The sequence below is a fragment of the Trachurus trachurus genome (genome assembly GCF_905171665.1).
Source record: "Trachurus trachurus genome assembly, chromosome: 16".
Classification (NCBI taxonomy): Eukaryota; Metazoa; Chordata; class Actinopteri; order Carangiformes; family Carangidae; genus Trachurus; species Trachurus trachurus.
Window position 1 is genome coordinate 12,191,076 of NC_139902.1, and position 14,630 is coordinate 12,205,705.

A 14,630-nucleotide genomic window follows, 5' to 3' on the forward strand; every position below is an offset into this window, starting at 1 on the left:
GGATAAATTTAAACTTTTGGCTTTCTAATAGTGCCAGGAGCTAATGTTTACAGACCACAGTGCAGAGTGTGGTGAGCTCTGGTTGTGAACACTGGTCTGAGGTCAACGCATCAGAGAACTGTGTTGACACCAAACTGACAGGGAACGGTAAATATGTCTATATCATGTATCATCACTCTGTATCATTCTTTTTTTTTTTTCGTTTTAATCAATGTACTTTTGATATTCGTGGACATGAGTGATGTAATGTCTCGATGACAGATGGTCCTCTCCGGGTAATAGTGAAGTGTGAACACACCTGTATCTAACAGCCAATTCATAATTTTCAGAAATGTCACATCATTAGCCTTAATGAGTTGTCTGATACGAGATCTTTATAAGATTGGAGATATATTTGTCCACTCTTATAATCTTATCCTCTTCATTTGACCTTTTCTTGGAGCCCTCTGTGCAGTGGGCTAACACCTGATCTCCAAGTGCCTTTGATGAGAATTGGGACTTACTGGGTCAGCGTCGACTGATAGTGGATTTTTCAAGGCTGATAGAATAATAACAATAGCTTGGTGCAGGAAGTCAATAGCCAATTAGTAAGCCGATAGCCCACAAAAGATGATGTTGTTCTAAATGAACAATCTTAGATTTTATTTGAACTGATTGAACAACTGATTCCAATTATACATAAATGTTGTACAACACTTTATAAACTATCATTAATGCAGAGTTTAGACTGTGATAGTGGCTGATAGCTGTGCAACCTCCCCCGTCTGGCACAGTGTGTTTCCTCCATGTTTCACATTGGGATCTCATCTGAACAGATAAATACAGTAAATGGGTCGAGTTGGGCTCACACAGACCATGTATGGGCTCAACTCAGGTCAAGCTGGATTTTTTTGGGCCGAGCTAAGCTTGATAGAACCAGGGTTTTTCCTCTGCACCAGCCTGCGGCTAAACAGACAGACATTAAGGCATCTCCAGCAGCTCCTCTCTCCCCTCTGAGTCTGTTGTTGTTACGATGTTTCACAATAAAAATCAGCTTTACTCCAACAGACACAGGACCTCAGTAGATAGAGAGGAACCACTGGAGATGTTTCATTGTCCGCCCCTGCCGGCTCGTGCTGAGGGAAACCCCTATGACACTTGATCGCAAACTGACCATAAATGTGTATGGTGTACGTTCACCCAAGGAATGTGTGTTTGACAAATCAGTCACTTCTATAAAATGAGAGCACACACTGCTGCCTTCAAGTATTATGTTGATGACAACTTTTACTCCTGTTTGAGCACTATGAGCTATTCTGCCTTAAACTCAAACATGTTTGCACATAGAACTGTGAAAATAGCAAATGTTCACAGTTTATTAGCAGATACAAGACTGCTTGGCATATTTGCTTGAAAAATGACACGGACAACAAACTGAGTATCAAAATAGTTGCAATTAATAGTCTGTTTAATGACTACTGGAATAATCATTTCTGCGCTCCCTTCCTGAATCCTCATACTCATCCTTATCAATCTTAACCAAAACACCAGATCTAACCTTAATCCAATGAACTAATATTTCCTCAGTAAGGTTAAATAAACACACCTAAAAGGCTTTGAGCTGCTGTGATGCAGACATGACCTTTGACCTTTCCCCGGGCCTTTTTTGAAGAATTTACTGCTCATTGAACCAACTACTCTCCATCAGTGACCCATCGCAAATGCACCCAAGCCAGAAACAACACATTACTGTGTTTATTTTCCCCTCAGGGACAGATGAAATTATCTGCTGTCAAATTTAGACGGACACACGTAGAACATTTAGAGACTGAGACACAACAAACACAGACAAACATTAACACATTAACTCTGTGAGTGAGGCTTCGGCATATGTCCGATGTTACATAAAGACTTATAAACATCCTCCACATGATATGATTTACTTTACTGATGTCTGTCAGGTTGCATAATAGCAGGATAGGCTGACCTGTTATAAGGAAACGTTTTAATCCTTCCCCACACAATTGGGTGTCTGCTCTCATCCGATTAAGGGAGCACATAAAGCACACATAAAACCATGATATTAAACCGATTAGGTCAGGTGGAATAGTCTAATTATACAGGATTATATTGTATAAATACATATATACTCTAGAGTTGGAATTAGAAAATGATTAGTCTGGTAGGAATGAAACCAGAAATTATGACTATTAGGCTAGTATGTTTTCATTGTTTTCCATTAATTATTCACACAGCCTATTAGGCTATAACTTGATTTATCTCAACTGTTCCAGCAGGACCACATATTGTAACTCCATAAATGTAAATATATTAACATATAGTTTGTTATTATCACCAATAAAAGTCAGTTTAACCAAGAGGTCTGAGTGAAAAGCTTAGCAGCGCTGCTCCTCCTCTATTTAGGTTACTTCCTTACACACCTCTTCTCACCATGTTGTAGGCTACCCGATAGGTTTTATGGTGGTATATCGTAGTTTTGCAATAGGCTAGTAAAACATGCCTATTGCATATTTTATTTTAACTCACATTTGGAAAAAAAAAAAAATCAAATTTAAAAAGCCGAAAGTAAAAAAAAAAAAAAAATCAATCTCTGTGCGCCTGTGTTTTTTCTGTTCTAGCCTCCTTTAGCGGGCGTAACAGGTGCCGGATTCAAACACACCATAGTCTTTAACAAAGCTATAGTCTCCTCCTAAATAACCCGGGTACAACAAATAAGACATTTGTTTGGCGACTGCATCCTACAAATCCTGCCACCTGTTTTCAGCGCTTTTTTTTCGCCTTCCTGGCTCTGTCCAATGGGAGCGGGCGGCAGAACGGGAGGCGGAGAGAAGAGGGAGAGAAGTTGGAGGAGAGAGTGAGAGACAGACCGGGGGGGAGACAGTCAGTCAGCTGTGCACTGAGTGGAAGTCGGTGGAGTCACATATTAAATCACAGACTTCCCTGCTCATCCAAGGACTGATACCTGGCGTCCGAGCTTTGCGTTTTTTATGCTTTTATTACTATCATTAGCCATCATCATTATCATTATTTTCTCGCCCCTCCTGTTTTTGTCGGTTTATGTTGCTGTGCTTTTTTTTTTTTTTTTTTTAACGTGCAGCCACAGGTTGACCGATTTAATCCAAGCCACCATGGATTATTCCTCTTTATCTCGTGTCGATTGTCACTGACGGGGTGGAAATGGGCACCGTCCTTAGATCACTGGTGACAGAGAGGGAAACAAACTGATCATATCAATTGAGCGGAGACGGAGGCAACATCTGTGGGGAGCGACGCACAATCTCGACAGACAACCGAGGGACCTGTGGAGGAGCTGTAACGCAAGAAAAAAAAAGGAAGGCGAAAAGATGATGGGATGGCCGTGACAACATGAAAAAGAAAAAGTGTGGTCGTCTGTTTTCATCCAGCCAGTGATTCAACACAACTAACCTGGGGGACAGGGACTGAGAGAGAAGAGGTAGGAGGTAGGTAGAAAAAACAGACAGGGAGGAGGGGGCCGTGAAGGTGTCTGGTTATATCATACTGAAAGTAGGTTATTGTTTTTGGATCAATCAAATGCAACCAAATGCAGACAACTTATGGTTAACTAGTGACACTACTCCCCTTTGCTATCAAAATCGACTCATGTGGAATTATTATCCTTTAGTCTCTGAGCCTGATCTCATTTCCATGGTGTAAAGCCAAAGGATTTGCACCATCCTCCAGGCTAACAACAGTGTAACACAGATGACATTTTATGGCATAGACTTGCTGGAAGCGCTGTGGGATGTGAGAGAAGGAGAGGACACTGGAAAACAGAGAGAGAGAGGGAGAAGGAGCGCTAAGAGAGGCTGACTGGGCAGCTGACTCAAATGTGACTCAAGGAATAACATATTCCCCAATTACGACCACTTTTCTTCACTCTGCTGCCCCTCTTTGTCACACATCCTCAGCTTTGGGAGTTCAGTCTTTCGCTTAAATTTGTTCTAACTAACCATTGTCCAGCACAATTTCCATCCACTCCTCTCTCGTATAGTCCGTCCTGTCTTTCTTGCTACCGTATCATGATAAAGAGTACGTTTTCTGTATCGTTTTTCTCTTGTTTCTCTCTTTACAGTTATATTTTTTGTGTGTGTTTGTCTGCAGACAGGTGCGTGGCCACAGCAGTGACCATGGAGCCTCCCCCCTCTCTAAGCTTGGCTCTGCTAGGAGGGAGCGAGGATGAGGACCAGCGCTTCCTCTTTCCCCTGGGCATTATATCCCATCCCTCCACCACTGGCAATCAGCCAGGATCGAACCACTCCAACCACATGGGAGGATCGAGCCTCGACCGCCTAAATGGCAGCACCCCGTCCCCATCCCCTGCCACGCCCAACTTACCTCCAGCATCGCTCCCCAAGTTACCCCTGTCCTCGTCTGGAGCGCAGCCTCTGCCCCCGCCCATCCCCAACGCCCTGCACCCCACCAGCACCCCGCTGTCTTCCTGCTTGGGCTCACAGCACAGCCTGAGCGGGGACTCCCCGGTCTACAACGCCCTCTTTTACTCCTCCCACTCGCCATCCATGGACCGGGAAAGGGACAGAGAGCGTGACAGGGAGAGAGAGAGGGGCTGCAAACACAGACAGGCTAGCCCCCTGGTTCACCGTAGGGACAGTAACCCCTTCACGGAGATCGCCATGAGCTCCTGTAAGTACACAGGCGGGGTCATGAAGCCCCTGAGCCGCCTCAGCGCCTCCCGCAGAAACCTCATCGAATCAGACAGCAGCAGTGAAACCAAAGAGGGTGGCGTTTCAGCTGTTGCCGGGGCAACGGCCGCCGGGGGGCACGACCGACAGCGAGATGCCCCACCTACCTATTCGGTGGCCCAGTCCTCTACCAATCAACCCCCGATCCAGAGCCCTCCAGAGATTGTGATTTCATCCAAAGAAGACTCACCGTACCCCAGCGGAGGGTATGACATCACCGACTCCACGTCCAACCAGATGTCCATCTACCACCAGAACCACGCGCTGGTGGAGAGCAGGCGGGCGCAGCCGGGGAGGGGCAGCGGCAGCAGGCAGGGAGGGGCCGGGTCCGGGTCGGTGGGCACCGGGGCCAGGGGCAGCACCTCCAAGGCCTCCAAACGGAAGAACCAAAACATTGGCTATAAACTGGGGCATCGCAGGGCGTTGTTCGAAAAGAGGAAGAGGCTGAGCGACTATGCCCTCATCTTCGGAATGTTTGGCATCGTCGTCATGGTGATTGAGACGGAGTTGTCATGGGGCGTGTACACAAAGGTGAGGGGACGGACCGGTGATGCTTCAACAATCAATTTAACAACCACTAGCCATAGCTAGAGCTGCTCAGCCTGGGGAAACAGATGATTAATGTCACACTGATGTCACCAGGGTTTACTTGGCCTGAGTTACCACCTGGGGGCGGGGCCTCTCAGCGACACGTGCATTAACCAGTCAGGGAGGGATCTAATGAAACACACCGTCGAGTTGCATAATGGGAAATGTAGGATCAGGTGTTTGGCCCGTACTGGGAGCTAAAAGTCAGGATATCTCTTTATCTTTCTCTGCTTCTTCGATTTTGATGTTTTTCACGTGTCTCTGACAAGGCCTCCAACTTTGTGAAGGTGAAATACTAATTTGATGGAGTGCCTCTTTAATGTAATGTAGCTCTATTACATTACAAGTGTCCCAAAAAGTAGCTACGTGCACTGATGCTCAGTTTAAATCCCGGTCTAACATTGGCTCTTTTGAAATATTTATTTATTTATATAGTCGCTTTAGCCTCTATTTTGATAGTAGCCATAGTCTGACAGATAATGTGGGGGAGAGTCATAAATAGAGCATGCAAGTCAAACCATGGACGTTAAATAGCATGCATATTAACCCAGCCAGAAGGGTGTCCAAACTTTGAGTGTTTGGATGGGTCAGGAGCCAGAAGATAGGAGTCAGCTTTCACCAGTTAATCACTTGGTCCATGAATGTAACACCCCACTTAGCCTGACCAGCACCATGCCTGTGTTGTTGGAGCGTTGTGTACTGTAGTGACCAGGCTTGACAGTTGCTGCTTCTGGGTGATGTAATGCAAGGATGCAGAGGACATGGGGGGTGGAGGGGGGATTATCAGTAGGAGGCCAGGATCTCATTTGTCTGTGTAATGGGGAGTGTAATAAGGCGAATCGGCCCCTGGCTGCTATTGTCTGTTTGTTTTGGTCATGTGTGTGTGTGTGTGTGTGTGTGTGTGTGTGTGTGTGTGTCGGAGGGTCCCGGGAAGCCTATAGGAGCATGTTGTACTCACCTGCCTGATGTCGAGATACTTCCTACCCCGTTTCATCCTCGCTGTCAGTCTGACACATCACAGAGGGCTGGTTTTCTTTAGCTAATAAGGTGGAAACATTACTTCCACTTATGCAGCTTGTCATACATGGATCACTGATCATGTGAAGGAGGATGTGGGATCATGTGAGTGCACACATTTACAGGTAGCCTATTGGAATAGGCCAGCTGGGTGTGTCTCCTCTCTTATCTCTCTCCTCTCTGTTTCTTCTTCGGTCCGTTCGGAGACTGTGGTCTCCAGTTGTTACTTGGTCTCTCTCTGTTCTTGTCGTTGCTAGAAGGATCTGCCCGTTCTGTTTTGCTGGCTGGGCTTTGACTTCGTTTCTCCGTTGCCTTTGTCTTCCTCAAATCACTGTTTTTGAAGCAGTCGGTCTCTTTTTATTAATGAAAATTCATGGTTTGAATTTCTCTCTCTCTCTCTCTCTCTCTCTCTCTCTCAATCCCTCCTTGTCTCTTTTCTTCCTTTTAGTCAGCCTATTCTCCTCCCCGAAGGAGACAGCCGACTCTTTCTCTGTCTGTCTCCTTTCTATTTCAACTCTGCGCCCGTCTCTTTATACTGCTTTCTTTTTCCTTTCTTTCATTTTTTCCCCTCACTTTCTCTCTCCCTCCACTCCGCTGCTCTTCCAGTGGGCGTCAAACTGGGGGAGTGTGATCGGAACGGAAGAGAGAAGCGACTGGGCGAGAAATGAAAGGCTGTGGAAAGGAGAGAAAAAGGAAAGGCGATAATGAAAAGCCTGATTTAGGAGCTACAACCAATATACTCCTCATCTGAATTAGGTGGCATTGTCTATCAATAAGAATTGATGGGCAGCTGTGAATTTGACCAGGGAAGCCGCTGTGTTTGTTGGTGCTCTTAGCTACTATATTGATTAATCTATATTCATTAAGATATCTTGTTAAAAACAGGAAGTCAAAGTTGAGGAAGACGTGTGTAAAATATCTCTGGACCTCATAGTCTAAGTCTTTGTAAAAAAAATTTAAGAGTGGTTGAATCCAGAGAGTTAGGTATGCTTCCAGCAAAGCCTGATCAAAATTCATTTTTAAATGCCAAGCGCCAAGTTATATTTTGTTCTTTTTTTTTTATGGTTGCGGATTTGGTTTGATTCCAATGGATACTGGCGTTCCATCAGACAGTTCAAGCCCTCACTTAGATAATTGAGGTGGAAAGAAGCCCGCTGGTTGTTGTGAAAAATGGTTAGAGATCATGAGGATGAAAGAGAGAAGGGAACAGGAGATGGATGGGAGGACGGCAGAGAGAGAGAGAGAGGAGTGGAAAGGTTCACGCAGTGCTTTAAACCAGTCTAAGGGGGGAAGCCTTGAATGATTTTTCTCCATTGATTATTGATAATCACTCACCCACACATGCACTATCCACTCCCCCCATCCACCCCACCCCACACACACGTTGTACAAATGGGCGCACTGAAAATGGATGCTGACTTCAGAGGTGCTATATTGTGTGCTGTGTATTGACAGTCATCTTTAAAAGGTAGGGTATGCATGGGCTCATGAGGAAACGTGATAGCTACAGATCATTTTTCATCACTGAAAATAATACAGTATGCATGTATGCATATGTATAAATATCCCGTTAACAGCTTCGTAAGACAATGTGTCTTTGACAATAGCTGTAAACTCAATGTCACCGTTTATTGCCGATGTATGAATGTCTACGAAGCGCTCCTGCACTTTTCTCAGCAGGTCCAGCTGCTCTGTGTTGCTCCCAAAAATAGAGATGAAGAATAAGAATGGAACTAAACAGGGTGGGTTGGATGGTGCGTGTGTTTGTGAGTGTGTTAGCAGGGATAAAGAGAGAGAGGTTAACAGAGGAGGACTTGGTATTCGTGACCGTGGATATAGTGAGTAAGCGTATGTATAATCATGTGCAGAGACAGATTTCAGGTCCTGTCAGCACACTGTGTAGTTACATCTGAGATATTCTGGTAATTGTATTATACCACGATTACGGCTACATCTGAGATCATGTTTTTGTTGCAGGGTGTACTCTTACGTACAGTTTATTCAGCGCTCACACAAATCCCTGTACTGTAAACGTAAAATCACAGTTATTGAGCCAAGGAAGATTATGCAGAGAGAATTCTGGATGACGAAATAATTCATGAATGTGAAATAATTTAATTTGCTCTCAGGCACAATTGTGAGTTTTCAAACAAAAGTCGTCCAACACCAAAGCAAAAGTGATTCCATAACTTTTCTTGAGACATGTTTTGAAAGTCTGTTAGATACTGTCACCAGTTCGCTGCCTCTGACCCAGGACCTTGACACTTTAAATGGCAGAAAGAGGAGAGCTTCTCTTAAAAACACTTTTATGAGCTTCTATTATTGATTTTATTAGGAACAGGTTAAAGGAGAAGGGGTCCCTGTCTGACATGTGTCTCTATCTGAGAATAACTGAGGCCCTGGGACACCTGGGACCTTAGCATGTGGCGTGTCACTGTCAGATCAATAGATCATTTCACAAAGGCCCACTTGGCTCCTCAGGGCCCAGCTTCACGCCACGTTTCAGCCCTGCCATGGAACATGTCTATTCTGAGGGAATGCACAGCTGTTGTCAACCTCACCTGTCACACTGTCAATGGACACACTTGACACCTCACCATACAGATGGGTGTTGTGCGTTACAGAGATAGAGGGGCGGGCTATGATGTGTTTGTGTGCACCCACTTACAGTCAGTTTCTCACCACCAGCATTAGATGATTTCACAGATTAGCAGCAGTCTCCACGTCCATTCTCCCTTTTCTTTCCTCCCTTCATTCCTTCCTTCCTGACTTCCTTACTTCTCACTTACACAGAGTGTTTATGTTCCTCCCCTGGTGAATCTTAAATACGTCTCAGTTTCCCCAAAGGGGTCATTGCCATCTCAGCAGGCTTACAACATCTCTCTCATTCCATCAGCCCTACCGCCGCCTCTCCATCACTGCCCTCACCCCCTTGCCTGTGACATTTCTTGCAGACATTTACAAGGAGACCTTTCTCTGCTAGGCCACTAACAGTGGCTGTGTGCAGCTTTTCAGACACTACATGAGGATCATCAGGGAATTAAATGCATCAACTGCCACCATACTCTCTAAAGGAGCTATCAGCCATCTCAGCACTTCTGCACTGCTCTCCCCCTCCGCTCCTTCTCCACCTCCCCTTCCTCCCCTTTCCTCCACTCCACTCCACAGTCCCTTCATCTTCTAGATCACAGAGCTGGTAGATCCCACAGGTCTTGCCACTAACAGGTACAAATATGCTCATTTCATTCAGTGTAACAAGGCTGGACTACCTCTGTCTGCTAATGTGAGTGTGTTGGTACACATGGGTGTGTTAGGACTTGCATCATCCATGGGTAACGTAAACATTCACGTCAATGACAATGTGTTGTCTCCTTTGAGTATACACACACCTATGGATTCAGCTCCGTCATATTAGTACCCATGGATGCACCTGTCGGTGTGTGTGTGTGTGTGTGTGTGTGTTCACTTCCCCCTTTGTCTGGATTTAATTGAGTGTGTAGGGCCGTAATGGTGTGTGTCAAAGTACAGTTGTGTGTGTGTCTGTGTGTGTTAGTGTGTGTGTGTTTATCCTGGTAAGGTGACATCGCACCTCTGTCTACTGCCTGTTTCCCTGGAGACTGATTGCAAGAAGGCATCGCTCTGACAGGGAGAGACCCCCAAGGCTAACACATTACAACACACTCACACATACACACATGCACACACACACATTCATATTCATTACCAACATGTGGTGAACGACTTATGACTACGAGGGTAATGTGTTCGCAGTGATGTGTATTTGCTCACACATTTGTGTCAGCAAGAGTGAGGTGGGGGCAAATGGGGAAAATCCCTTTTCTAAATACTATCTGGTTAAGTGTGTGTGTTTCTGTTTCTGTGTGTCTGCTGATTGAACTAAAGAAGCTCAAAAAGCTCATTATCTCTGCATGCTGTCCACCAAACCATTGATCAATACACACTAATCAAACGCTTAATGCACAGCGGGGCAAAAGGAGATGCATATAAACAGACACATAACGCAGGGGGTGGTCTGCTCGACCGATGGTCTGCTCAGTCATCGGCCACTATCAGAGCCAACTTCTGCATTAATAATAGTTTATAAAATCAGTGTCCTCCAACTTGGACTCTGAAATCTAAGATTGTTCATTTAGAAGAAATGCATGTGTTTTCGTGGGCTATTTGCCAGGCTGTCTGCTTTTTCCTGCCCAAAACTATTGTTATTCTTTCAGCCTTTAAAGTCCACTATCGGCCAACGCTAAGCACTAAAGCACTCAGTCATGCCATGACTGACTGAAAGAGGATCTGTCACTATCTAAATCTTTATAATTTGTCTTTAATGAAGTACAGCGATTAATTTATTTCGTATTTTTCAGCTAAATACAGAAAACAAAGGAGCTCTTCTATTTGCTGTCAGGAGGTTGCCATGTTGTTTTGTTGTCACTGAAACATGAGCAAATCTCACTGTTGCTTTCTTTAAAGTTAAATAGTAGGCTAGTGCATTAATTTAGCACCTGCAGCCGTACTAGAAATGAATGGACCAATACCAGCCAATCAGCATTGGGAGTTTTCAGGAGAAAAGAAACTGAAATGAACAGACGGCAAGCATGTTCACACACACATCACTGTGACAATCGAGTCATTCGCTATGAAGGTAGAGTTAGTGAAGTGGAAACAGGCAGAAACAAAGCGCTCCTGACAATGTAATGGGCAGAACAGGGGGAAATACAGTGAACAGCTAACAGACGGCTTGAGGTAAACGCAGGGAGAGAGCCGGTGAGGGAGTACAGAGAGAGGAACTCGGAAGCGAATCACATTTCAGCTTTTAAGTGCGACTGTGTATTTAAACAGATTCGCTGCTCAAAACCAAGTCAAGCCAATTCTCTCATTAGCACAACATTGTTGCCTTGTTTTGCACCTGGTTTGCTTCAGCGAAATGAGATGTTTGTAAAGGAGCGACAGAGCAAAGAAGAGAGAGCAAATAAAGACCAAACAGCGAGAGCTTTGGGCAAGCTGATAGAGGAAATGAGTGGAGAGACCAGGCTAGATAGTATTTTCTCAGTGTTGTGCAGTGGCCCATAACCACACTGATATGAGCAACAAATGAACAACACTCACTTAATGCTCCGTGTGTGAGTCTGTCTGTACCTGTGTGTAATTGTGTGTGTTATATAAATGTCCCTCAGTCTCATATTGAATCCTTGTTGATTTTGACAATTATGTGGAAAGGCATACTCAACAGAGGAAGGTGCCAGTAAGGATTAACAAACTCAACTGCGTATGTGTGCTCCTGACTGTTTGTGTGCTGTTGAATTAATAACATTAAGGCCATGAAGCATCTACAGAGACCCCTAAATAGACACAATAACACACTCTATTTTCCAAGAGGCTGACTTGCAATATATATTCATGAACCTAAAATGCAATGTAGCTTCTGCTTAATAACGTCATGAGAAAAAGGCTGAGTAATACATAGTACTATAATAGACAATAGTCTAAACTCACAGTGCACACTCAGGTCAAGAGGGTGTTGGCAAATGTCTAATGTCTAACAGCAACCTACTGAACGGTTGAAATGTCCAAGTTGTGATGCTGAGGCTACTGTGTTCATACGTGACCTTGGTGATACTAAAATTGAAAAACACAAAAATGTGCGTGCGTGTGTGTGTATTATATTCTGCAGTTCAATTCAAAACGTAGTCCTTGTATTTCTTAGGCTTAGAAAATGAGTCAAACTAAATGTTTTGTTTGACTGCTGATTCGTGATCTGTGAACAGAATCCTCAAGGTGCTTTTGAGTAGTTTTACAAAAATGTTAATAATGAAAAATAATCAAATAAAAAAACAATGAACGAACCAGATGAACCACACCAGCAAAATCCAATGTTTGATAAAAAGTCGGCAAGCCAACCAATCTAGTTGCTTATTTATGCCTAGTGTCCATAGATAATCTAAATCTAAATCTCTGAGATTGACCTGCAACTTGCATAGTTTTTATTTGTTCTTTTTTGTCAAAATATAAAGGATAACTGTGAGAGACTATACTTTGTTTTTGTCAACACAAGTAGTGAAAAGCGTAAAGCTAGTGCTGGCTGACTAAATCCTGCTATATATCACTCTTCTGTTTTACAGAGTGGCGGCATCATCATCCAAAAACTCTTAAAACACATTATTTAACTGCGTCGATACCTCCATCCAGCTGCAAATAACCTACATACTCATCAATTAGAGAAAAAAGACCTCAGCAGATTTACTCTTGTGTGAGTAACATTTGCCAAGATAAAATATTTGTGATTTTTTTTTTCTTTTTTTTTTTTTTTGATTGACCTCTTCAGTAGGAATGAGTGAGCTTGGGCTGAGGGTCACAGACATGGTAGCGAAGGAGAAAGTTTAAGTTGGAAGGCATTTGCAAAGATATTGATGTTTGACACTAAGATAGCCTATTGCATAACGCTGTGCCCTTGACGACTGTGTAATATGATTATTGGTTACTTATTAACACTTTTTTTATCATAATTCTCTTCCCCTGTATTTTTGGAGTGGTACGAGTTCAACCCATGGTTAGTCAAGTTTCTCCTGTAAGAGTTACCTGCCTGTGTGAGGCATTAATGTTGTTGCTATGGTTACCTGCAGTTTAACATACCCTGTGTGCCACTTTAAAATGGTGATTTAAACTGTTGACCAGAGCAACAAGTGAGTTGTCCTAATGTTGAATTTTCATGGACATCTGTCAGCCACACAGTACTGCATCCTGACTGTGGTGTGATATAGTTCAAGTAGGCTACTCTGCATGATATGTGATATCTTTCTTTCTTTTTTCCTCCAGAGAAATACTTTTTTTTTTTTTTTAACTTTTGATCTCCATTTGCATTTGTGTAGATCAGTTCCCAACCAACCACTGGTGGGCTGCGAAGATAGGCCCAACAAATACAAAAACAGTACAGTGTTGTTGTTTTTGTTTTGTTTTTTACAATTTTGACTAAAAGTAGCCCATTTGAATAAAAATGATAAATGATGTTTGTTTTTTATGTTTTTAAACATCTTTCAAAGTGAAATGCCAGTGATTGGAACTTTTTTGTTCTCACTGCCGGACAACATCCTATTCTTGTTTGCTATCTCAGTCCAATGTTGCAGTAAAATGTAACAGCCAAACTGTCAAACTCTCAAAATGAAAAGCTGGTTAGCAGAAGTAAGAGTTGAAAGGGAAGAGAGTCGAGAGAACCCCCAAAATGAGCTTCCTACTTTTCCCTGCCTTCACTTTAGTCCTGAATCTTCCATCATTACCCTTCAAATAAAAAGTTGGGTTGGATGTGTAACACCAACATCTTTGAGATTTTCAAATGGGCCGTGAATTGGGGAAAGCTGGGTAGCCTACCACTGGTATAAGTTAATGTGGATCAGATGTATGTGGTTGTGTATATGTGGTGGTGTAAGTGTGTTCACATGTGTATGGTAACTCCATTTCGTATTGCAGTACTCTGCGTGTGAGGTGAGGGGGTTAAAGAAGCCACTCAAGTGCTATGAGTTGTATTGATCGGAAGTTCCCCAGTGCATTGATTATAAACCCTATGAAACCAGACAAGCAGAGGTTTAAAGCTTCACTGCAGAGCGATATTGACGAGCGCCATACTACTATTCTACTTCTGTTCAGCCTTTGAAAGTCTGTTTTGTAAATGTTAGCTCTTCTTGATGCAGCAGTACCATCATGGTGTCCTACATGGCATTTCAGCGGAGGGGTGACATCAGACATAGTGTGACATATGGGACATCTGGGAGGTTAAACCTGACTTTTAATCTTGATAATCAATACCTTTTTAGAATTGTATAATCTTCCTTGTGTGTTTTTCATCACTGTGTTGATATTAAACCAATCACCAAGGCAAAGTCAATTTGAAATATATTGTATGTTTGTGCTGAATGACTCTAATGGTGTGTGTATCAATTTTCTCTCCACAGAGCTCAATGTATTCTCTGGCCCTGAAGTGTCTGATCAGCCTTTCCACTGTCATATTGCTCGGCCTCATCATAGCCTACCATGCACGGGAGGTTCAGGTAAAATACACACATCCTCACCCGCAGACATATACTTGTGGACACAAATTAAATCACAGTCAGGTATGTGTCATTTTGCTTGCTTGGGTAGTTATACAGAGAAGAGGATCAATACCACTGTAATGTAGACCTGTGTTTGAAGCGAAGCCAGAGCTGGAAGACGATTAGCTTGTCTTAAAGACTGGAAGAAGGGGAAAACAGATCATCTTGCTCTGTCCAAAGGCAACAAATCCAACTACCAGTATCCGTTAAA

At 43.5% G+C, this 14,630-nt stretch overlaps 1 protein-coding gene across 1 annotated transcript in view; it reads left to right on the forward strand.

Moving 5' to 3' along the window:
* Nucleotides 1-4,148: 4,148 nt before the first annotated feature.
* The window catches only part of kcnn3 (potassium intermediate/small conductance calcium-activated channel, subfamily N, member 3), a gene marked incomplete at both ends in the record, with an annotated part of 39,621 nt that continues 29,139 nt past the window's right edge, over nt 4,149-14,630 (forward strand). The window contains 2 exons of the mRNA XM_083989198.1: nt 4,149-5,252; nt 14,282-14,377. Of these exons, the coding sequence (XP_083845324.1) occupies nt 4,149-5,252; nt 14,282-14,377 (1,200 nt within the window). The remainder of the gene's footprint in view (nt 5,253-14,281; nt 14,378-14,630) is intronic.